Source organism: Corvus brachyrhynchos, unplaced genomic scaffold (genome assembly GCF_000691975.1).
Source record: "Corvus brachyrhynchos isolate BGI_N302 unplaced genomic scaffold, ASM69197v1 scaffold101, whole genome shotgun sequence".
In the NCBI taxonomy this organism is placed as follows: Eukaryota; Metazoa; Chordata; class Aves; order Passeriformes; family Corvidae; genus Corvus; species Corvus brachyrhynchos.
This window is the reverse complement of record NW_008237239.1, coordinates 20,973,695-20,989,274: the sequence shown is the minus strand read 5'-3', so window position 1 is coordinate 20,989,274 and position 15,580 is coordinate 20,973,695. Positions and strand designations below refer to the sequence as shown.

The window sequence follows — 15,580 nt, the reverse complement described above, 5'->3', positions numbered from 1 at the left end:
AAAAAGTGTTCTTCTTTTTCTAAATAGGGTTCTCCAGGAAATCTTGCCCAGTTTGAGGAAGTTCTCTTTGCCAACAATGATATGTCCACAGCCATTGGGGTTGTGGGGGTTAAGCTGTCTGCTGCTGATGGACAGAGAGTAGTAGGAGTGGGCTATGTCGACACTACGCTGAGAAAATTGAGTGTTTGTGAGTTCCCAGATAATGATCAGTTCTCAAACCTTGAAGCTCTACTGGTTCAGCTGGGCCCAAAGGAGTGCGTGCTGCCAGGAGGAGAAACTGCAGGAGAGATGGGGAAACTGAGACAAGTAAGGGAACCACTGTGGCTGACAGACAAAACCTCTAAAAAGCTCAGTTCTGGATTTTTTAGCCAGGCTCTGTGATTTGTGGAACAACAAAGGATCAATATCTTAATTCAAGGAAGTTTTGATTTATGCATACAAAATGTATTATTTGTTGATGGATTTGCACTTTAATCAACAAAAGTTCTAAAATCTTGTCTGTCTTTCCCCGCAGCCTAGCAGTAAATAAATATCACTTCAGAGTTTGCTTCTGTGTGCTTGACATCTGTCCCCTGAATATTGAAAGTAAATGATAACTCTGTGTGTTTGTGAACAAACAGGTCATTCAGAGGGGAGGAATCCTGATTACAGACAGGAAGAAGGCAGATTTCACAACCAAAGATATTGTTCAGGATCTCAATCGCTTGTTGAAGTCAAAAAAAGAAGAGCAGATGAATAGTGCAGCACTGCCAGAGATGGAAAAGCAGGTGAGCAATGTTCAATATGCCTCTCTTTCTAAGAAGTGGAGTGGTGTGTGCACCTGATGTGAGCTGATCTCCTCTGCATTCTTGCTGAAGTGTTCAGCAGTTCTGCTCAGCTTGAGTCTGTGTCAGAGCTGGATACCAGGGGTCCTGGAAGAACTGGAGAAAACCCTTCACTTACCTCTTTAAAGCAGTAAGCTCTGGTAAGCAAATAGACTGCACTAGAGGTGCCTGCTGTTCATAAGCTATCTAGCCTGAGGACTGAAATACAATACTCTGGTTATTTTGCATGACAGGAAAATTGGTATTTGGAAACAGAGTAATATTTATGATAATATTTTTGTGTTGTCTTATAGCTTAAGTATATGATTTAGTGCCTGCATGTTTGTTCTTAGCTGCAAACAAGCGGCAATTTGTTGAGATAAACAAGTTTTAAAACGCCCTTCGCTGCTGATGCTCACTGCAGGTGTGAGGTTCGGAGTTATCCTCCCTTAATGTGTCATTTCATAACAGATTAGAGTTGTTTCAAGAGTGTTGCAGCTGAACAAGTCAGTCATGCTGCTTCCTCTCTTTTGTGCTGGCACTCAGCAATGCCGTGCAGTGAGTCAGATCAGATCCTTGTTCTGGCTGAAAACTAACCCTGAAACCATGTCCTGAGATGATCCAGCATATCTCATTTATCTGCAGTATAACTTGTTTATGTTCTCGAGCTGGAAACATCCTGATAACAGCTTTGGAAAGCTGGCAAGGTGTGCAACTTCACATTTTGTTTATCAGATTATGCAGCTGTCTCGTGTGTTGTTCTTGCACCTGCCTAGAAAGACGCTGCAGTGCCATAGAGGGTCCCTATGGAAATGAAGTCTTGTCAAACAGGATGAGTCTCTCGTAGCCCTGCCAGAATTGACACGGCTCAAAGCCTTCCCCAGCTGTAATCTTCTAGGAGCATTTATCAAACCCTCTTGGATTCAGAACTGTTTCTAACTAGAATGTGATGTGTTTTTTTTTTAAAAAAATCTTCAGGTTGCTGTTTCATCTTTGTCGGCTGTTATCAAGTTTTTGGAGTTGCTGTCAGATGAGTCTAATTTTGGACAATTTGAACTGACTACTTTTGATCTTAGTCAATATATGGTTCTAGACAATGCAGCTGTTCAAGCCCTCAACCTTTTTCAGGTAAGAAATGCACACTTGAGTTAGTAACTGGTTTACAATATACTTACTTAGCTGCTTGATAATGAGCCTGACTGCCCAATTGCAATTCCCCAGATCCAGATTAATGGCAACTTCTACATTTTAGCTTTGTTCTCAGCTACTCCCTTGCAATATGTGTTTTAAACATATAGGTACTGTTACCACCTTTTTAGTTTTTGTTTCTTACTAGTTTAAGTGTAGAAGGGGAGAGAAGATCATCAAGGAGGTAGGAAGGGGCCACAGTCGTGCTGTTCTTGGGAGAAGAATACAAGCTTGAGTTAGATGGTATTAGTGGAACATGTAGCACATGGCAGGAGCAAGGTGGTGATGGGAAGGGAGGGCTGGCAGTGAACAGGACAGTACTTGAGAACATTCTGAAAGCACCATGTCATGCTAACTGGATGATGTCAATTTTACCTTTTTTAGACACGTTTTCTACAAATCCAAACAGGTTAACAGGCTCCTTCATACCTCCTGCCAAGTCTGTTTTTCTGCTTTGCCCATTTCTATAGTTACAGGGAAACATGGACTCAAAGTGGTGTGGTGTATCAGCTTTTCTCCTTTGTTTCCACATTAGTATACCCTGCTTAATGATCTTTGCTTGGATCTAATCTGCTTGCATTTCAGATTTATAGGAAGAAATCACAGGTTATGGCCCCTGTTTACCTTGGAGAAATTTCTGCAGGAAAACAGAGCATATATTCAGCATCTGACCTGCTTAGCCCTGAAAAGAGATGTTCTGAATTTTTAATTTTTTTTTTCCTGCTGCTGTGCCCCTGTCTAGGAAATGAAGCAAAAATTACATTTCTTCTCAAGCTTTATTGAGGGTGTTCTAGGAAGTTCTGTTTTAGCCACATTCCTTTACAAGTCCTTGCAGGTGTTACATGTCTTGTGATAGGAAATACGCTGCTGTGTCTGTCTTCAGGGGCTGTTGTGAGCCTTGGAACAAAGGTTTTACCTTGTAGCAGGAAGTTACCTGCATGGTAGGATATGTGGGGGGAGGTTTTTGGACATCACTAAAGCAAAGACAAACTATTTTGTAATCGGGGTTGCTCTGTGGGGGGTGTAGGTAAAGTTCTTATGGTGCAGCAGATGCAGCTGGTTATATGGAACATACTTTACCTTTCACTGGATGTGCTGAAGTAGGTAATTTGTGTATAGTATATGTATTGTGACACTTTCTTATCTAATTTTAAAACTAACTTATCTAGTTTTTCATATCTAATACTGTCCAGAACACTGAAAATAGGCACATCCACTTTAGATATTAGATATTCCAGGGGCTGAATGTGTCAATACTCCTTCTCACTGCATTCATTTCCTGTTGTTGTGATTCTAGTTCTACATCCTAGTTGTTTGCAGGCATCCAGACCTACTCCTAGTTGAATGCTTGCCTGCTGTTTTAATTGCAGATTTTCTTGTGTAGAGAGGGCTGAGATTTTCATTTCGAAGTCAAGAGTTGAAACAAGCTTGTTTGTTTAATATTAACCACAATTTTTGCTTTGTAGCTGTTTGTGTGAAAACCAAACCACAACAAAAACGCCCAAAAGGCTGTCTGGAGTCCAGCTAATATTAAACTGAATTATAGGTAGTAAACTGTAATTGGAACAGAGCTAAGTTTAGAGGTGTTCATAGCACTGCAGAGGTGATCTGGGGAAGCTTGAGAGAATTTGAGTAACTGTTCTTCCCCATTACCTGATTCTGTTGTGTTGTTCCCCCCCAGCAAACCCCAAGGTTCTCAAACTAAACCCTTGAACTCAAGTCCTGTTTCTTGCTGCTGTTTTGTGATAGACAGGATCCCTATTTTTTGACCTTAAGAAGAGCAAACCAGCAAATACCTAGATGTATTTCCATTTTTGCTACTCAAAGTGCAAACTGCCCCATGACTAGGTACACTTTTAACTTTGCTGTTCAGTTAGGATTGGTTTCAAAATAGACAAACCTATTGCTTGCTTGCCATGCTCCAGGGACCAGAGTTAAGTACTTTGATGCTGCACTGTTTCATTTACCATTTCTGGTGGGTGCCAAGTTTAATAGGAAAAAAACCATGTTCTCTTCCTAAATAGCTGTGTGCTGTTCAGTGGGTGTCAGTAAACTTCACTAACTCATCTTCTTTTTCTTTTTTTCTTCATATTTTTTTTTCATTCTTTCCAGAGTTCTGTGGAGAATGCAAATACTGCACAGTCTCTAGCTGGTTTACTGAATAAATGCAGAACCCCTCAAGGACAAAGACTAGTTAATCAGTGGATCAAACAACCACTTATGGACAAGACCAGAATTGAAGAAAGGTAACAATATTATGTGTTTGGTAGACTTAAACAAGTTAGTAACTATTTTATATAAGGCCCTTTCTTTTTAAGCACAGAATGCTGCAACCAAGAAATAATAGTGGTTGGAGTCTTTTGTGTGCTACCCTGTAATGCACTGCAGTTAGAGCAGAAGATACTATTCCTTGAGATGCAAATTGACAGGTTACTGTTGAATTAAATGCTTTTTACAATTATACATTTGAAAGAGGAGGTGCAATGTGTTTAGGTGATCTGAATGATCCTGTGCTACAGGCCAAGGCAGTGTAGCAGCCACTTACTGACTGTTGTTCATATGCAAATGCTCAGCCCGTATAGTAATATTTTGCTGTCACTTCAAGTTTCCCAGTTTAAAAAAAAATCAACTGAACACTCAAATAGTTAAGCAGTAGTGATGTCTTCCTGTTTCCAGAAGAAAGCTACTTTTGGTTGTGGTAGGTCACTCTAATCATGCCTGGATATTGCGGGGGCTTTTTCTTTCTTGCTCTTTGATCCTGCCCTCTGTCACCGTGTGGCTGTCCTGATAACAGCATCAGTTGATAAGAAGCCTTGGAGAATCTGATAAATGTCTGCTGAGAATGTACAGATAATTCTCAATCCTTCTCAAAGGAGAACTGCAAAGGCTGAATTCATACTGTGTGTCTTTGTCTTGAGCACGTTAACCATGCAAAGACAAGTTACACATTTTTTAAACTACTCCTAAATATATCTATATTCTTATGATCTAAAACAAAATTCCATGCAACTCTAGCAATCAGCAGGTTAATGCATTACAAAATGTGTGTTAAAGTGTATCTTGACAAAGCAGAAGAGGCCAGAAAATTGAATTTAACTTTGATAGATCCTCTAAGGCTCATATTTCACATAAGGCATTGCAGGTATGTCTGTATATGCTGTTGGGCGCAGATTCCTACTACCAAAAAAAGAAATCTTGGCTTGGACATGCTGATATTTAAATAAGTTATGCAAAGAGCAGTTGTTGTGGTTTAAGTCCAGCTGGCAGCTAAGCACAGAACTGCTCTCTCACCTCCCTGGTGGAATGGGGAGGAGAGGCAAAATCCAAAACACACCACTGTACCAGCTACTGAGAAAAAATAAACTCTATCCCAGCCAAAACCAGGATGGTAGTTTTCTCTCTAGATTTCTGGAGACTGAATTATTCCACTTCTCTTCAGCAAGTTTTTCTACTTTTCCTAATCATTTGCAGAATGGTGTGTAGTAACTTATCAGAGCCCACTTAGAAATGTTGTTAATGTGACACTGAAATACTTGTTCCCAGGTTTTTTGAATGCTGGATCTTATTCCTGCATGTGTTACAAAAGCTTTCATTGTTGGTTCTTGACAAAGTACCCAAGATCATCTGTGTCTGTCAGTTTTGGATCCTAAGATCTGAGCCAAATTTAATTTTATGATTGTGTTGTTTTTAAAATTTTGAAAGTTAGAACTCCCATTTTGTAATTTTCTTATGTCAAAGTAAACATTAGAAATTTTAACTTCTGTGTGAGACATGTTTGCTTATTACTGTACATCAGAAATCTCCCAAGTTGGGAAGAGACAGTGTTTTCTTTATAAAACTGGGGTTGAGTTGTAGGCAGAAAATGTAACTTGACCTGTTTGTAGAGTTACTGTCACCTCTGTGTTTCGTGTTGCCATTCTGTGTGGCTAATGTTGGCTGCAGGTAGGAAAAGGTATATTTAAAGGAGGAGGGGAGTAATTAAGTGGAGTGAAGCTCTTAGTGAAGCTTGTAGAGGTCAGTGTATCAAAGTGTTATGAATTTGATAGAAGGCCACTGCTAAGCTCCTGTATCTTGCCCAGCTGCAGAGTCCTTGTAGCTGCAATTTGTTAAAAGTACTTTGCTTTAACCTCTACTTACAGGCACTGAAATACCCTAGTGACACCTTTTCACTTTACTCTGCTGCCTTCTGTCTGAATGCATCTTGCTTAGAAGTACTACTTGGATGAATTCAATTCTCTGAGATAAAAGCAATGTAATTTACTTGTAAGCTTCATCCTCCCAAACTTCATGCTTTTCAAAGGGTGTAGTACTGTTCTTTTTTTAATCCCAAGGAACAAGTATGATAAGAGAAGCTGTTAGTGGGGCTGGTGAGATGTACTGACAGATTCAAATATCTTTTGAAAGATATGCAGTCACCAAGTTGTTTTCTGAAGACTTTACAGTGTATTGTGGCTGTTTTAAGGATTGCAAACCACAGTTTAGAACATAAGGGCTTGAGAAGGAAATACCTGGACTGTTCTTCCTTTATGTCTCCTTTGTCGTCAAGGGGAGCTACTGATTTTTTCTTAGCTTTAAGTGTGCCGCGTTAAGGACCCCATGTAACACCAACCAGTGCAAATCTCCTCAAACTCACAGAACTGCCCAAGCTGGACTGATTGTTCAGTGGCTGTTTTGAAGGAAGCCTCTTGTTTTGCTTGTACAGGAGATATTGGACTTAACTGTTGTCCCAGTAGCGTAAAATCCGTGTAGACTGTTGTAACCCTCTACTAAGACCTGCAGGTGGTGCAAGTCATCTTTTGGAGATAAAGGAATCCACCTCTTTCAGTAGTTTGTAATCTGCAATGTGTTGTTAACCTATGTGGATAAATGGAACACAGAGTTCCATCAGCAGTCCATATTAACTCTTGATACAGGAACAACACAAATTAAAGTACATGGTGCACATCTTCAGATAAAATGACATTTACTGACTGGAGCAGCTCCTGATGAGAACTGAGAAAACAGAGTCTCCTGATAGCTGCCTGTCTTTTAAGACTCGGGGTTCTGCTAGTGTCCATCTGGTTTTCCTTGATTAAAAAAATAATTATCAGTCATAAGTATACACAGTACAGCCCTGCTTCTCCTATGTGGTGTTTTCAGAAGGCGAGTACATGAGGTTCTTGCTCCTTGTCTCATAGTCAGCATGTTTGAAATTAAAATGTAGTCACAGAGCCAGCCTGTGCAAATACAAATATTAATTGCATAACCAAATTGACTGCAATACAGCAGGCAGCTTCAGTATGTCATGTTTATTCTTCAGGTACTGGAAAGCCTGAGAAATGTGGCACAGTGTAAAGTAGTGCTTGTTCTGTTATGTCTTGAGAAGAGAGTTCATACTGAATATATTTAATTTTTTTTCTATTTTTGGGATAAACCCTATCTGACATTTATACACAGCATAAATAAGAGATTCCAGCTCACGTTTTTAGTCCTTTCTGTATACTGTGGTTGAACCTTTTATATGCCTGTGTCCATGGTGGGAGAGATGCAGGGGTCTCAGAGGAGTTAAAGGCTGTACTCAAACATCAGTTGCTCTGATCCAAGCCTATTTTGAGCTTTCCTCCTGTGTTTGTAAATATCATGCTGCATGGGGGCCACATAGTAGAAACAAGTCCTGTCTCTGGTAGAGTCAGGAAGAAATAGATTCGGGAAGCTTGAGGTGCATAAATGGCTAGCAGGGTAAAATTTCTAAGTTTGTAGAACATTTTAATGCATCAGTCTTGACTGATAATTAAAGTAGCAGTTTGTTTAAAAATGAAAAAAAACCCCAACCCTGACTTGTTGCCTTGAGATAAGAAGGAACATAATCAAAGGCCCTGGCTCTCTTGGAGCACCTGCTGGGGTGAGGCATGAGGATGGTCAAAACTCTGGAATGTGTGCTCAGAGAGGTGGAGGGATGGATCTCTCTGTTCTTGCTCAGTGTTCTACTGAACTCAGCCTTGTTTTGAGCAAGGGCTGTAACCAGAGGCCTGGAGTTCCAACATGAATTGTTCTGCAGTGAGTTTTCACTACTTTTCACTCCTAGGTGTTCTTTCCTAACCTGCAGCTGTCCCTGCAAAGCATTGCAGATAAGCTTTGTTGCTTTTGCCATTCTGGTTAGTGGCTCTGGAAGGACCCTCAGTGCTTTTCTGAGTACAGGTCAGGACCTCTCCAGAGCCACAGACTGATTCCAGGCAGCTGAATTAGTAGTATGTGGTGGCCTGTGTCCTCAGTAGGGGAGGGGAAGATGTGACCAGCTTGGATATTTGTCTAAATGACCTCTTTAAAATGCATTTTAGGCACTGGTAGTGCTCCTAATGCCTCTAGAGAAGCTTCTGAAATACAGATTGAATCTGAACAGATTTGAAGACAGAAATGTGATTTCTTATTGTCATGGAGATCATGATGCAATAAATATTTCCCATGAAAGAAGTTGTCATTCCAGTGACATGAAAATGGTGTTGGCTTCCAGTAAGCCTCTAGAAATGTTAGAAAAATGTCACCTTTGTCATTCCAAAAGTTACCATCACTGAGTTCCCTAGAGAAGTGTTTGGAGCTTGAAACTCTCAATGCTGCTTCTTTAACCCTCTCCCCTCCATTCACCTATGTTTACTGTTTCCAAAACTACGAATTTATCTCTACTTTCATTTGGGTTTGCTTGTAAAACTGAGGTTGACATTGAGTGCTGTCTAGAGACATTAAGCAAGAACTCTCCTAGACAAGCACACACCACACAGGCAATGTCTCTAGGAAGGAATTCCCATCAAAATCCCAGGCACTCAAAACCTATTAAAAGGCTGAGATTGTTGTGTTGTAAAAGACTTATTTTTAGTTTTCTTGTCTGAGGAGCTGAAAAAAAGGCTCCTCTCATGACACCTTCAGGTGTGGGAAAGACAATGTTGGGTGTTTGTATTCTGCATGTTATCCAGATAATTTTGTCTTCTGGATCAGGGATCAGCAGTCAGCATTGCAAATCTGTAAATTATAGGTGGCATTGAGTGGTGCAGCAGTGGAGCAGGTAGTCACAGTATCTCCTAGTTGATACTTCCAGCTCGCCCACTTCTTCCTGACAAGTCCTCACTTGGTGCAAAATAAATAGAAGGATTAAGCTTTTAGTCATTTCTTTTGTGTCTGAATTTTGAGGCTCAACAGAAATGAAAATTAAACTAAAATTTGATTGAAATGTCAGGTTGGTTTCCAGACTTGTAAGACATGATGAGACTACTATTTATTTAGGGAAATGTGAATCTGTAGCTGCCATGCTGTTCTTTGGCTCTCATCCTGCCAAAATGAGGTGGATGGCACTTACTGCCGTAGTTAAATTTTGCTTAGAATATGTGTTTTAAGTATTCAAGACTGTATGAAAACTTACTATGCACAGGTGCAAAGCTCTCAGGCTTGTAACAGTGTTCTTGGTAGTCACTATTTTGAACATTGGATACAGGAATATGGTGTATTCTCTGTGAAATTACAGCGGCCACATTATTGTTTCTGCTCTGTTTAATTTACGTCCAAAACCATTAGAAAGGTGCAATGTTAGGACATTGCAATGGAAGCTCTTGGCAAGAAAATTTCATCTTGACTTGTAATTTAATTTCATTTGTCATGTATGAGGATTGTAAGAGTCTTTAATGTTTTGTTGACGTACAGTTTTGAGTTTCTTCTGTACAGAATGAATGCAAATGAAGAAATATTTGTATTTCTACAGCTAAGAAATAGAACTTGTTCAGTATGCTCTTAGTTTGCACAAGATTAAAGAAATGCACAGGTTAGCAAATATAAAAGGGTATTAATGTTGGTGTAGTAATGTAATAAATGTAACCTCTTAATTTTAATAATGTATGGAAACTTGTAAGGAATAAAGCACCAAAAAAATAACAATGGAAATACCTTTCCTCAGTTGACTCTAGTCTTTGAAGACCATGCAGTAATACAGTTTTATCACTGGATCCCAAAATGCCATATTTAATTAAAAAGCAAGACTGGCAGAAAACCTCTGTGGTGTAAGGCATTAGGCTGGGAAACAGCCTCTCCTGCTTTCCATCTTGGGTTTCTCTGGAAGGTTTTGGGTGGAGCAGTTTCACTGTGTGGGGTTTACGAATGTGCCTATGACTGTGTAGTATTTGGTGAGTTCTTGCTCCGTTGTCTTCACTGTTCTTTGTTACCACATAAGAAATGGAGGTTTTTTAGGAATTCTTAAAAGATGGGCATTTGTTGTTTTGTCTCAAAGCCTAAATACTGTGTTCTTCTTGTCTTTATTCAAATTAGGATCTTTTTGCCTTCATGTCCTTGACACTTGGCTCACGCTGTCTGTTCTGTATGTAGGGTTTCTTTGGTCTTCAGGATTTAGTGTGAATGGTTTTCATTTGTTTTTGACTCTTATGCACCATGCAGCAGCCTGTGGCTCTGAGTTGTTTCATAGATGGCTTGTACTGTCTGTAACCAATTTAAATCAAAAGGTGCAGTCAGGTTTCTCTGGCTGTGGACTGCCACCTGTGCCCTTGCTATTGGCACTGGCACTGGTGTTCCTGTAGCTGACTCGTTTGTCTCTTGATGGGGAGTTTATCATGCTTAAATAATCAAGGGTGTCATGCTGGATGCAAATAATCCAGAAAAACTCAGCAGTTGCCAAAAGGGGCAGTCCATACCTCCTACTTCCTTTTTTTTTTTTTGGTCTCGTAGCTAAAGATCAATTTGATTTGGCTTGTTCACCTGATGAAAACTGGTCCTTGAAAAAGTGAGGAAAGTTGTCATCAAAAATTAACCCTTTTGCTCCTCTGCAGCTGGTCCATGAGATGCTATCATCATAAATATTGTAAGTGCAGGTCAACAAATACCAGAAGCCAGGAGCTGGTCAGATTTAATAATCTGACTTGAGTTTGCTTTCTGTTGGTATTTTTTGACTGTTTTAGAGATTATGCCAATAAATTTCTGTTGTGAGTTAGATCACCAGACTTGCTACAGGAGGATAGACTGGGTGTCTGCCTGTCCTTGGATTGGAATAGTGAATCTGTGAAATGGAGCGATGCACTACCTTGCTCAATAAGCCTGCTGCTTTCCTGACAAATGTGCTGTAAAGATGCTGTTTGACTATTTTTAGCTCCTACAGAAAAGACTATGAAAATTTTATGAAAAAAACTGTATGCATGGAAATAAACATTGGGAAGACAAAAAATCTTTTGACAAAGATTTTTGGGAGATACTTCTTGTTTTATGAGCTGTCCTTATATCACTTCTGTCTGTACAGTTCCTTGAGGGTAAGAGACTACTTTTAGTCCAGCTAGATTGCAATGGGGTTTGAGATGGGAAAGGATTTGCTGTGTTGAATATTCAAAATTCAACTTTGCTGGTAGATACTCTGGTTTTTTTTCTTCTACAAACATGCATGTTTAAAATTTGGGAACACTGTTTATCATTCTGTGAAGTAGTGTGTTACTATAAGGTGAAAATTTTCCCTTTTTATCCCAGTTCCTCTTCTGTGGAGCTGTTTAATTCATTAAGGGTAATAATTTTGTTATTCCTTAACTGAGAAGGAGGAGGAGAGGGGGAATCAAATCTAAATAGTGCTGTTACATAAAACTAGTTTGAATGGCAGTTCTTGGTAATAATTAAAAAGTACTTTGTTCTTTTTTGGGAAATGCAGCTTTTGGGAAAAGTAAGTAATGGTTTATTTTCCTTGTCTGTCACTTGGATAGTGACTGTTACTGTATGTAAAACACCCAGGCTGAGGAATGGGAAATAAAAGACACCTGGTTCTGCTTTTAACTGTGACTGGGGTGATTGTGTGGGTGTTGGTTGGATGAACAGGTATATGAAAGTTTCTTTAGAATCTAGACAGGATCAATACTTTTTGTTTTAAATAATATTTTCAGGACCTGAGTCTTGTAGAGCCAGGGCTGGTCTGCCATGGGAATGAACCCTCAGCAGGAGGTGGTGAGAGGGAGATGTCTCTGTGTCCCTGCTGCAGGGCATAGGTGGCCTTCAGTCTTACCTGGAGAGAAACAGCAGGAGCCCTGGCAAGCTCTGGTCACCTCCTGCCTGCAGAAATGCTCCTGCAGATCCCCCTCTGTACTCCTGTGAAACACAGCTCTCAGCCTGCAGCTCCTGGCCGTGGGAAGGGCGGTGGTGCCATCAGGAGCACTGCCAGCCTTGCCTTGTGAATGAAGGAAAGATTATTCCTTTGCTTCTCTTTTTGTTGTAGGGAGTTTGTGTGCCTGCCTCAGAGTCCTGCACTGCCTCGCTAGTTCTGCCTAGAAGAGGCCAAGCAGAGCTCTGCTGGTGTGGTGCTGCTTTATTTGCATGTTCTTCTGCATGATGCCAGGCACTCCCTTCCCTTAGGGTCTAAAAATACTGCTGTTGCAGCAGTCTGCTTCAGCAGCAAGGCCTTAATTGCATCAAGTGGTACTTTGCTGACAAGAATAAGACCAAAGATTTTATTTTTCTGCTGAAGAATTATTTTCTTCTTTACTTCGCTTGGTCTACTGAGGTTGTAAAGTTCATAAACACTTGTGCAAAGGTAATGAATTATTGGTAACATCAGACTTTAATAAGTACCTTTGGAGGAAAAAGCCCCAATGTTATTTTGGAATTAACTGCTTTACCTGATAATCCTGGGGGTTTTTTTGTTCTGATCTCATTAGATTGCCTCATAGTCAATACATACAGCTTTCAAATCTTTGCTTGATTTTTACAAAAATTAGTTACTTTGTGCCTGGTACCCCGATAGAATCCCAGGGCTTTAATTTGCTCTCTAGCCTTTGACATAATACTCAAATGGTGTATTCAGGAATTCACCTGACTGCAGGGTGGTAAAGGGTCTGTTGCTCTCCTGATACATGTTAATTCCATGTTATATGAATGTAGCTGATATAGAGGACTGTGAGCTCGGATTATTTGGAAGAATGCATTTATTTGAATTACAAAATTTATCTTTATGGACTGTCCTGAAGTTAGAAATAGCCATTATTGTTGTCATGGTAGGATGGTTTAGGGACTAATTGGGAAAACTAGAAAAGGCATGAGGCTGATACTTGGATGTGGCTTTCTCTTACATTGCTTAATCTTCCAGGTTTAGCAGCAGGGAGCCTGGTCTGTCTGGCTGCTTAGTAGCACACTCTGTGTACCCAGAGCTCTGAAAAGTGTGTGCAGTTTGATTTCTGAGGCTCTCCTAGGGTCTAAAGCTGCTCTTCAGACCTTGGACTCTCTATCACAAGGGATTGTACTTCAATAGGGCTGTGAAAAATAGTCAGGATATTCATGGTCTCTTCAAGTTACATTTAAGATTAAATTGGAGTGGATTCCAAAGAGCTGCGTTCATGGTCTCTTCAAGTTACATTTAAGATTAAAAGACAACAGTAGTGGATTCCAAAGAGCTGCACAGTTATAATGGAGTGAAATCCAAATGCTAAATACATGCTGAGGACTTCAGATACGTGCCTGGAGATCCCCTGGTTTAGTTCATTTAAAACTTGAGGGAGAGGGTATGGCAGGTAGAGGAGCAGTGGGCAGCAGCAATATCTCACACGTCTCAGGGTAGCAGTGCTGCTCTCTGCCAGTGTGGAAGTGTTGGTGGGACTGGGGCTTGAGGGCATAATTTCCTAGCCAGTTTAGGCCACCATCAGGATACAACTGGGCTTGTCCACAGCTGGCCGGGCCACCCCAAGGTGAGGCCGTTCAGGGGAGCCAGAGGTGCAAAGCAAACACAGCCACAGCAAATAAAGATGTGTGTTTAAGGAGGGGGCTGCAGCTGGGAGCATCACCCTCAGTGTCAAGCTGAGGCGCCTACAGCTGCCTTTCCCAGACTGCCAGGTTTTGTTGCTCCATGCTTCATGGCCTGTGTAAAGAGCAGGACTGCTTTCCAGCTGTACCACTGAGCCAGGTCATGCTTGGTCTTTCTGACTTCTTTGTTTTGGCAGAGGGGAAGTTTTGAAACTCTGTTGGGGTTTAGAACTGTGAATGATTGCAAAATCTTGTAAGAAGCTAGGGAATCATCAGAGTCCAAGGAATGCTGTAATCTTACTGGGATGACTGCATTGTCATTGTAAGAACACAGACATTACAGGTGAGCTGTGAAATGCATCACCCTGGGGCTCTTTGTTCCTGGTTTGCTGTTTCTCTTAAGGTACTGTATTATACAATATCTTTTCATTTGTTAAAAGCCTGTAATTTCACATCCCTCATGTAAAACAGTAATGCACTTTAAATTCTGAATTCAGGAGGAATATACACTGTTGTACTTCTGCGCTGTTGTCTTCAAAGTTTTCTTTTGTAAGCAACTGTATCTTTTAGTGTAGCTTTTTGGGGGTGTTTAGTTTGTGACAGTAGATTTCAGGGAGGGAAGCTGTGAAGTAATTTGATAATACAGAAACATTCATAGCATGTTAACTGAGGAAACAAAACCAACTTTGTGCTCACATGCCAGGAGGAAACAATGGCAAGATTGCACTGTTTGGGCAAGAGCAGGTGGGAAGGAGAACTTCAGTCATTTGGTGTGGAGGGGAATCCATGTGAAGGTGCAGGCTGCTCTCTTTTTGGCAGACAGGAGGAGGAAGTCTTGACTATCAAGAGGCTTGGGCACAAGCTTCTCACCCCGACCTCTTGCAATTGCCTGGGTTGTCTGCTTCTGAACTACCGGCCCTTGTGTGTGCATACAAATTTGGGAGAGCTGGAGGAGAGCTTGCTCAGGTGAACAACTTGTGATACTCAGACACAAGAATTTGGACCCTAATGATATTGTATGGCCAGATTGGTACAATTTCATTAAAACAACAGAAAGATTTCGACCCCTTGCTTGGGATGTTCCGTGTCATATGTAAGGAGTGCTGGAGAGGTGTGTGTACAACCCATGCAGAAAGCAACATTCTGAGTTCTTGGTGAGTCAAAAACCTGGATTCAAATCTTGTGTCTTCAAAGTACTGCAAGGACTGGTGCCTATGGTGAGCCCCTTCCAAGGCTGTTCCTGTGGTTTGGGTAAATGTTGCTATCAGTTGGAGACTCGTTGCCAGAAACCAGAGCACCTTCTGGCTGTGCAAAGGCTCCAGTGTGAGCTGAGTGGGGATTGAGATCAGTGATCCTAAGGCTATGATTCATGACTAAAGTAAAGGCTTTTGATGGTATTAGTCTTTTTAAAGCTGCTGGTTCTTTATTCCTCAGGGTTTGCGTTACATTTATTTCAAATTGTTTGCAAAGACCACTCCAGTTTCGTAAAAAAAAAAGTCTTTTGTGCATAACTAAGCACTTACAAAAGCATGTGTGGGTTGCCTAGTTATTTTGCATTATTGCTTTGTGCTTGTCTGAGAAATTTTGGATGTTATTTTTATAAATGCATGCAACACCTCTGATTGTCTGAGGCAAAATGACCTGTGATTGTCAGTTTGATTTTTGTGCTGCTGTGTACTGAATTACTAAAGTAATTCTCAGTATCAGGTTTACATTTCTGATTTAGGCTCCCATGTGCCAATCTTAGGTGTCTGCCATAATACTTCAAAGGCTGTAAAACATACTGAAGTTCTCTGGCATGGAAAGAGCTTTGCAAATTTAAGGTGGTATCTACTGCTTACCTGGGACAGTGA

The 15,580-nt window shown here is 40.7% G+C and overlaps 1 protein-coding gene across 1 annotated transcript in view; it reads left to right on the top strand.

The window, feature by feature from the left end:
* MSH2 (mutS homolog 2) overlaps positions 1-15,580 on the top strand; it is a 43,375-nt gene that overhangs the window by 577 nt on the left and 27,218 nt on the right. The window contains exons 2-5 of the mRNA XM_017730117.1: positions 28-306; positions 621-767; positions 1,782-1,931; positions 4,104-4,237. Coding sequence (XP_017585606.1) covers positions 28-306; positions 621-767; positions 1,782-1,931; positions 4,104-4,237 — 710 coding nt within the window. The remainder of the gene's footprint in view (positions 1-27; positions 307-620; positions 768-1,781; positions 1,932-4,103; positions 4,238-15,580) is intronic.